The 9,795-nt window shown below is 35.5% G+C and overlaps 1 protein-coding gene across 1 annotated transcript in view; it reads right to left on the bottom strand.

Moving 5' to 3' along the window:
• The window catches only part of LOC117173910 (lipase 3-like), a 64,020-nt gene that overhangs the window by 20,431 nt on the left and 33,794 nt on the right, over positions 1-9,795 (bottom strand). Inside the window, exon 4 of the mRNA XM_033362557.1 lies at positions 7,904-8,150. Within this exon, the coding sequence (XP_033218448.1) occupies positions 7,904-8,150 (247 nt within the window). The remainder of the gene's footprint in view (positions 1-7,903; positions 8,151-9,795) is intronic.

Raw genomic sequence — 9,795 nt, 5'->3', positions numbered from 1 at the left:
TGAAGATATTAGCGAGGAGGGTGAGACAAGAAATCGGAAGTTTTTTGAGGACTAAGTTTGAAATTGAATCAGGACCGGGAGCTTTATTATTTTTAGTAGTTTGAATTTGTTTTGTTAATTCCTTCTGGGTTATTTTCTTGAAATTATCGGTGGTTTGGATTCTAAGAAAATCGGACACAATTTTTTCACATTCCGCAATGTGCTGAGGCTCTGGTGGTTCATTATGCGGAGTGAAATTACTCTCATAATTTGCCGCTAGTAGATTTGCTTTATCGGTAGGAGAGAGAGCAAACGTTTGATCTGGATTTTTGAGAGGGGGAATGTTAGAACGAGGCTTCGTTAAGGCTTTAGTCATACGATAAATAGAGTTATCTTTAATTTGAAGTTTACCGACTTCTTTATTCCAATTTTTGCATCTGTGCTCTTGAACTTTAATTGCTATGGTTTTCCGAAGGTGGTTAATGATGTTTTTAAGAATACAGCTTTTAGTTTTTTGGTGAGTACGGCAGAGTTTATTGCGAGTGTGGATAAGGTCTTCAATCTCGGGGCTGAGAGGTGGATCGTATTTGTTAGTGATAGTTTGAGGAATCGAACTCTGAATGGCAGTTTTTTTGCTAGAGGTTAGATTGGTTATTGCGTCGTCAATGTGGGAAGTGTTTGTCATTGAAGGTTCAAAGTTAACGTGTGTTTCTAGGGTTATGTTGAATGTTTGCCAATTTGCTTTTGCAAAATTATAGCAAGGCGCGGCAGGGGCTTTTTCACAGTTGGTGAAGAGACTTAGGAGGACTGGACGATGATCTGAGTCAAGCTCATCTATAGTGAAAATGTCGTGGTTGTAAAAGTTACTTTTGGAAATTGCAAAGTCAATAAGGTCGGATTTATGTTTTGTGTTGTGAGGGAAAAAAGTATGCGAGTCTGGTGCTGAGATTGAGAGATTCTTATGATTTATAAATTCAAATAATTGTTTACCGATTTTGTTAGTTGTTCTTCTATTCCAGGCTAAGTGTTTATCATTTAGGTCTCCTGCAGCAATTACTGAGGGTGCGAGTTTGAATATTTTTCTGTAATCATTTTTTATAAATTCGCGAGAGGGGGTCTGATAGAGCGATACTATAGCATATGGTTTCCCGTGAATTTTTATTTGTATGGCAGTAGCTTCGAGGGCTTCAAGTTCAGGAATTATTAGTTCATGGTGATCAATATTTTCTTGAATTAAGATCGCGGTGCCTCTATTTGAGTTATTTCTGTATAATGTATAACCACGAACTAGATTAACGCGTAGGGATGCGCGTAGTAATGTTTCACTGAGCAAGCAAATGGTAATGTTGTTTTTGTAGAGATATGTGGCTAATTCGTGTCCTTTTTTTAAGAATACCTTGAGCATTCCAAAAAATTATTTTTAAAGTGTTATTATTTAAGGTGGCCATTTTCGATAGCAAGTGCAAGTAAATTACTTATAATCTCGGTGGTTGCATTTATAGCTTCATTAATGTTAATTTTTCCGCCCATTATGTCTGTGGTTAAGGTTGTGGCTTTTTTTAAGAGATTTACCAGATTTATTTTGATAGCTTGAGAGGGTGTGTTTTTATTGTGTGTGGGTTCAGGAATAGTTTTATTCTGAGGGGCATGAATTTTCTTAGCAATTGGTGCCTTGGCTCGAGTATTAGCAATTTTATGTGTTTTGTCTGTCTGCATAGTTTGAGGCTTTAATGCGCATGCCTGTGATGTTGCGGCGGCGACTGTGCTGTAAAGTGGTAAGCTTTGCAGTGGCGGGGCACTGTCTAGTGGGGTGCGTTCGTTTGTAGAATTTTCTTTTAGTGTGATCTCTTTATTTAGTTTATTGGGAACAATTTCCTTGGGCAAATTGTGTGTTTTTGGTTTTTTAATAGCGGGTTTCTTGGATGCTTGTGTAAAAGCAGAACAACCTCTATAATTAGCGGGGTGGTCCCCAGCACAGTTAGCGCAAGTGGCCGGTGTTTCACGTGTTTTTCTGCACGCAGAACTTTGATGCACACCCCCGCACTTCACACATCGTGGAGTGGCGTGGCACATGTCAGAGACATGGTGGCATCTTTGACACTTGAAGCACTGTGCGGTTTCCTTGGGTTTGACATATGGCTCGACTTTAATTTTAATGTAGGCAATGGATTGCAGTTTAATTAGCTCTTTCGCTTGGGGCGTGTTTGGAACCGTTACCAGAAGCATTGGTAAGGCTTTCTTGATTTCTCGATTTCTCATACGAGCAACTGACGTAATAGTGAACCCTTCCTCTTGGAGTTCGGAGTGTACTAAATCCTCTGGGTACGCAATGGGGATATTCCTGATAACCAGTTTGATAGGTGGAGAGTTAATGCTTTTATATAAATAATATTGGAAGCCTTGCTGCTCTATATTGGAAATAGTTTTGCGATAGTCTTCGATAAATGACACGCGAACGGAATAAACATCTGAGCCAAGATTGTAAACTACTGGCTTAAATTAACATGAATCTTTTAAAACTTTATGCAGGACGGTATAGGGGTGATTAACCTCGTCTACAATAATATTTATTGGGGATATTTTTTTTGGTCTTGTGATTGTTTTTTTATTATTTGTTTTTTGCGCGTCAATGACTACTTTGGGGTTAGATGGTGCCGCGCTTATGACTGACGTTCGGGACGTCCTACTGCTTCCTCTGATTGAGGTGGCCGAGGATTGGCCACTGCTGATGCTGTCCGAGCCGTTAACGGACGCTTTGGCGAGTTTTCGCTTCTTATTTTTGGACGTTCTAAGTGACCAGTTGTCATCTATTTCCATCCTGGAGCTAGTTCCTGCCGGGCAGGAAACTGGATTTGAGCTCTGTGACATCGTCACAGAGCGAAAGGTTTTGATCAATCAATGTGATGCGTCTGATAGACCAGAATCTATCAATCTATCATGAGCATCAATCGATCGATCCAAAATCGCCTATTAAAGAGCGACACAATGAGGAGAACGTTTCAAAATCTGACTTCTGGGTCGTATGATCAATCGGTTAATCGTCAATGATCATTAATCTAATGTGAGTAGAAAGGGGATACTCGTTCGTGAGCTGCCTCCCACCATCGTCCGTGGCCCGCGCGCAAGTGTCGTTCTGATGGTTCGAGTGACATACATCAACGAACACATAGACAGGCTTTAGTTTGCCACCTCCTTGTAGATTGCGCTAGTGTCGCTATAAGTGGTGAAATCAACCCATGAGAGTGGCGAAAAAGTACAAATGAAGCGCACACAATGAGAAGGCGCGTGAACAAAACCCATGGAGAATAAACATAAGAAGACCAAACTAGTGGAACTGAAAATGAACACTTTTCTGTTGCTAGAAATACGCACACACACACATGTGCAAAATCACACTTGCGTATAGTTCAAAACTTCTCAAGCGTGGCGTGCCAATCGCATTTAAAAAACATGGCCGCCGATGTGAATGCGAGTCAAAAGTAAATAAATAATGATTGAACAATTAATAGTTTGTGAATAAAGGCAAGGATGTTAAAATTAAAAATCGCTGTATAAAAGCGAAAGTTTCCAATAAGTGTGGTTTAAATTGTATAGTGTACAAGACTTTCAGATGGTTAAGTTGTATGTTTATTGTTTTCGTTACGAACGCGTCGAATATCTGTCGCACGAATAGTGTTGGTCAAAGTAATTTGATATTTTCATAAACATACTACCTACCTCTTCCATGGTGAATAATTTTTTATTCCACAAACATTTCACAAAATCCTGTCTGATTATTAATTATTTATTTGTTCAAGTGACCTGTCAAAACAAAACAATGGAGGCGGCCATATTTTTTTTATGTGCGGTTGGCACACCACGCTTGGAAAGTTTTGAAATATAAATAAGTGTGATTTTGCACATGTGTGTGTGCGTACTTCTGGTACCAGAAAAGTGACCGTTTTTGGAGAAGTCCATGCATTACAGATTGGTCTCCTTATATCTATTCTCCATGACAAAAGCGAAGAAAAACAAATGAATATCGAAACTACATGTGGTGCGCAACTTCACGGTACACTCGTTCATTTGTTTCTTCTTTACAATTCTCGTTCGCGCACCTCGTACGATTTCACTTTGTTAGAAAGAAAACATTTTTGATCTTATTACTTACAGCAATTTTATTATATATAAATGTCTGGAAAGGGGCGTTTTTGTTGCTATAATATAGTTTTAAAAACACGCAGATTATAATGAAGAACCCGGAAGAAGGAGCTTAAAAGTCGTACTTCAACCTTCTTCTGGCAAACTCTGAAAACTATAATTTGTATAGGCTACTGCAAACGTTTATGAAGGAGCTATTGTTCATGATCCAACAAAAATATGAATTATAGAGGATATTCTATGGAACATTTTTGCCAAAATGGATCGCGTAATCTTTCTGTTAGAGGGATGGCTTGAGAAATTAAATGGCTGTAAAATGTTCGCAAAATCGAAAGAGAAAGTTGTTGCTTAAAAGGACTTTTAGGGCCTTAAGAAGAATATACCAACAGATGGGGGGCCGAAAAATGTCTGAATCTCCAAATTTTTAATTCTGCCGCAACACCTCTCAGGTATGCCCCGTTGATTCTACAGTACTTAAAACTTTAAACGCGTTTTTGTCAAAACCACTTTTTTGAATTGGCCGGGACCATAACTCGAACAAATCCTTACCGATTGATCTAAATTTTAAAAGTAAATTTAAATTGCTTTCTTCAGCGAAGTACGCGATGTAGGTTTTTTTATATTGCATAGTTTTTTCATAAAAAATTTTGTAATGGTTTGTTTAATTATAGGAGTTAGGTTTCCGGTCATGGACACTTTAAAAAATACGCCGATGAAGATTTATTGTGCAAAAAATATTCTCGAAATATGATGTGATCGCTGTGTCAAGGGCTGAATGGCACCAGGGTTATCAAATTCTTGAACATCCCGGTATGCCCCCCTTAGTCGAGGTGGACACGTTGGGGTCACAAATAAGGTGTCTTAACGGAGACCTTGGAACACGAGATCGAATCACACAGCATATAGACCCGCGCCCTGCCATCGGGGATCTCCAGGAGTTGTTCTTTATTTCCCTAGCTACCCATGGGCCTAAAACTAGCGACACAGTAAATACAAACCAAAATAAATCGGGCTCTGACTTGATGCCCTCCTCTAACCTAACACCAAGGATGGAGGGCTCCTCAGGGGCAGTCTACTTTGGCAGTTTACAACAATCAAGAGTTTGCATCGTGCGGCTGTCGAAAACCAACCAAGATCCTCGCAAGAGAACTTAGATATCGTTGCATTATCTGGGGCGACTCCTTCTGCTTGGCCTACGGACAGGAGGAGGGAAGATTTATGTAGACATCCCGAATTAGTCTATTAATTTTTATTTTTTTTTAAATTTAGTCTATTAATTAGTCTATTAATAGGAATTAGTCTATTGATGGGTGGAGAAAAGGATTTCCCTAATCCAAGAACCCTGATATTACAGGGAAATGATTAGTGGCTTGGCAGGGGTATGGCTCCATGTGTAAAGAGCTGCGCGAAAAAACACCAATGGCATGTATAGCCGCCGAGGGTATTGACGCAATCTTGGTGCCTAAGCTCTGCTCCAGGGATCTTACTGTTATTGAGATGAAAATCATAGCTGAAAGTGGAGAAAAGATAGAGGTGTTTAACGCCTCGGCTTATTTCTCATGCGGTGCTTAGGGACCTCTGCCATCAGAGAAGTGGAGGCCTTAATAGCACTAAGCGATGAGAAGTCTCTCTCGGACCACAAATATATCTTGTTCCAGTTAACCCTTAGGATAACTACTGGTTTCAATGATCAAAAGCGGCAGACACGAACTTCAGGGCTCATATGAAAAGAAACTCAAAGGCAGGCTTGCTAAGTTCCCCAAAAGCTATGGTAACATAGATGAGTTAGAGCCTGTCGCGGATTTTCTGCGAACGACTCTGACTCCATTATAAGAGAACAGTTTCCATAGAGGCACAATTAAAACTAGAACGTTGCGCAAAAGGGCAAACAGAACTAAATTGCCAGACTGGAACACCTATAAAACAGCTCTGTAGAAATACAATAAAAATATAATAATGTATAAGCAGGAGGTTCAGAGTGGCTTCTGCGAGGAATCTTGGAACTTTCCGGAAACGAGGCTCCACAAGATTCTTGCAAGAAATCGGGAACCCCGCCTCTGGCTCTTAAGGCTCGATAATGGTGAGTTTGCCGAAGACGAAGAAGCAACGCTGAATCACCTAATGGAAGTTCAATGCCCGGGTTTTCAGTGAATTCGAACCGACCAAGATGCGGAAGACTTAGGCCAAGAGAAGCAGATGGGCGGTTGTAATTTCGCCACCAAGGTCGTTGATAACAAGAAGGTCGAATGGGCCGTAGGGCATGGTGTTCGTCGTATCTCCATTGACGAAAATATTTGCGGTAAACACAGCTCTAAAACGCGTGCCATCGGCATGAAAGGCTGGCAAAGTGGCCTTCATTTGCAAACCTGGGAAGAAGAGCTTCACTGCTTAAAAAGATTTCCGTCGGATCAGCTTAAGGTCTTTTATGCTGTAGACGTTGGAGAAGCTGGTCGAAAGATAAATCAGGGATGAGGTACTATTAGCCTCCTCACTGCACAGAGGGACAGGAAGGCTGCTCGGTAGAAACTGTGCTCAATGATGTCGTGGCAAAATTAGAGCAACTGCTGAACCAGAATGGGTTTGCTGTGGGCACCTTATTGAATAAAGAGGGTGCCCTCAGCAATACTCCTCAAGAGGTCATCTATCAAGGAAGCAAGCTGCTTCGAAAAAGACTCGACACCCAGAATCTTAAAATTTTGTAAAATTATAAACTATTCAGAACTTTCTTAATAGTTAGGAACTTTTATCTTTCGGCAATTTTATCATTTCAGGAATTTTCCATTTTGAATCTTTTTTTCACGGGAACTTTTCAATGACGAAAATTTTATTTGGGGGTGGGGATTTTTAATGCAACCCGTTGAAAACTTGATTGGCTTTTCATTACTTGAAATTATTTTATTTTATATCTTAAATTTCACATTTTTAAAATTAAGTCTACAAATAATCTTTTTTAAGAAGGAAAATCATTTAAAAACTTGTGCAAATCGAAAAATATTTGTGCTTTTTAATATTCCTGCGCGATTAATTTAATGCCTTTGAATTAGCTAATAATTTACTGAAAATATTTTTAATGTTTTCTGTAATTGCTTTTTGCTGCTGATTAGCATTTTTAATAAAAATTATTAGAATTCAGAATTTAACTAATTTTTCTAACAATTTAACTTTTCCTACTAATTAATAATTTACCTTTTTATTTAAAATAAAATTAATTTTAGGTTAAATTTAATTGCGACTTTGGAACAGTCAATTATGCGAAGTCGGTTATTTTAAATATAAATAATAGAAATAGAAATAATTGGTTTCCTTATTTGGCGACAGGTTTTTTTACATAGAAAATCAGTTAATTTAGTACATTTAGATTTAAAATATTTTAACAATTTGTGAATATGTAAGTGTTTTCCATCATTAAATGGTATTTTTAGTAAACAGATTTTTTATTCCCAAATCTTCAATTATTGGTGCTTAACACCGAAAATCGGTATTTTTAGTGAAAATCATTCAATTGCTTACCCCTTCGAAAAATGTATCGAAAAAAGTATATTTTACGAAAATATTATTATAATTAAAAGAGTATTTCAAATTCTTTTATGAAATTTTAACAAATTTAGATTATGTTAGTTTTTTTTTCTCGGAAATTATTATTTTTAAACAAATCATTAATTTTTATATTTCCTATTATTTAAGCTGATTAATACTCTGAAATAAAATCATTTTGTATAAATGTTAATTTCATATTTGAAATTGAATTTTGCGTAAGAAAAAAATAATAACACAAGAAATTTACCTCTATGAAGGATCCATGACGTTTCAGAAGATGATAAAAACTAAGCGGTGTACTTTTCCAATAAGCGATTGGAGACAGGCAAATGTTAAGATTTATTTTATCATTATACTCTGGTCTTACGGATAATAAGACAAAACTTATAGTTGTCCCCATTGAATGTCCAATATAGGTTAGTGACCTTTGTCCAGTCTCATGCAAAATATAGTCTATGCTATTTGCCACATCGTAGATAGCAATTTCATGATAGCTAGAGAAAAAACAAGATTAGAATAATAAAAATCAATAATTAACCATAACTGATAATTATTTTTTATCTTTCTATCCATATTTTTATTTGACATGGGACAAGTAATGCTCTAAGTGAAGAAAAGAAATTTTAAATTTGAATTTCGCGCCAAATTAATGACCAGCCACACTTAGAATATAACCTTTGATTTGACATAATTTTGGCCCGAAATTTGAATTGTAAGATGTTTTTTAATTGCCTCGAAAGCTGTGGCTTCTATTTTTTTATGAAATCTATATGAATACTATATTTTAGTCTCTAAAGGTAATTTTTTTAGTGGAGAAAATATGGATTCTAAAATAATTTACTTCAAGTTTTATTTTTATTTATTTCTAAGATTGATATTTTTCTGATAGACTGTTTGTTACTGTTTTCTGGAATTAGTGACGCAACGACAAATGAAAAAAACTAATTTTTATTGTTTAAACAATTGCAGACAAATTCCACAGCAAATTTCACTCTTAAATTTCATTAACTGCGTTATTAATTTCGGAAAATAACATTTTTTCAAGATTTAGAGGGGAAAAATTGTTTAAACAAACTCTTTGATTCCAGAAAACATTAAATTTTCACAATTCACTGGCACAGAATTGTTTAGACAATTCAAAATTAGTTGAAAAATACTTTCAAACTTATGACTTTTTTAATTAAAATAATTAATGTTGAATAGATTCTGTCTTCAGCAGGAATTTAACATAGAATTGAAATTTTTTATTTCTTTGGGAATTATCCTACACAACAGAGACGGTTTTCTTTTAAACAAAAACATTTTAAAAAACTTGAAAAATAAAAATTGGAAAAAAACTGCTGGTCTTATGCATTCTTTAAAATAAAATTATTTAAGTGAAAAAATATATTTTTAAATGAAACAGTCGTTTGCATTAAAACCTGAACGGTTATTTTATTTATTGTTAAATTTTTTATAGACCAAATTCAATCGGGACGACTGAAAAATCCCAAAAAATAAAATTCCCGACACTGTAAAATTCCCGAATTAGAAAATTCTCGATTAATCAAATTTGCGAATAATAAAATTGCCGTAAAATAAAAATACCCGATTTGGAAAATTCCCAAATAATAAAATACATGAATAATAAAATTATCGAAAAATAAAAATACCGAATTGGAAAATTGCCGAAAAATAAAATTCACGAATAATAAAATTGCCGAAAAATAAAAATACCAAATTGAAAAATTCCCGAATAATAAAATTTTCGAATAGTAAAATTTTAGAATTATAAAATTCCCGAATTGCAAAATTCCCGAATAATAAAATTCTCGACAGTTTACAATATTACCGAATTGGAAAATTCCCGAATAATAAAATTCGCGACAGAAAATTGCCGATTTATAGAATATCCGAATTGGAAAATTCCCGAAATTTAACAATTAGAATTTTTTATTATTGTATTTTATTTATTACAAATACAACAATAAGACATGAGTTTCAAAAATTATTTTTAACATTTAAAATTTCAAAGCCTATTTCTTTAAATTAAAATAGCAATTATTTTAAATAAAATATTTCTAGGTAACGCGTGTTTTTTTAATATTCACAGTATTTTAAAAAATACAAAAAGCGTTCGCAAAAATGTAATTTAAAATC

The sequence above is a fragment of the Belonocnema kinseyi genome, chromosome 5 (genome assembly GCF_010883055.1).
Source record: "Belonocnema kinseyi isolate 2016_QV_RU_SX_M_011 chromosome 5, B_treatae_v1, whole genome shotgun sequence".
In the NCBI taxonomy this organism is placed as follows: Eukaryota; Metazoa; Arthropoda; class Insecta; order Hymenoptera; family Cynipidae; genus Belonocnema; species Belonocnema kinseyi.
This window is presented reverse-complemented; position numbering and strand designations above follow the sequence as displayed.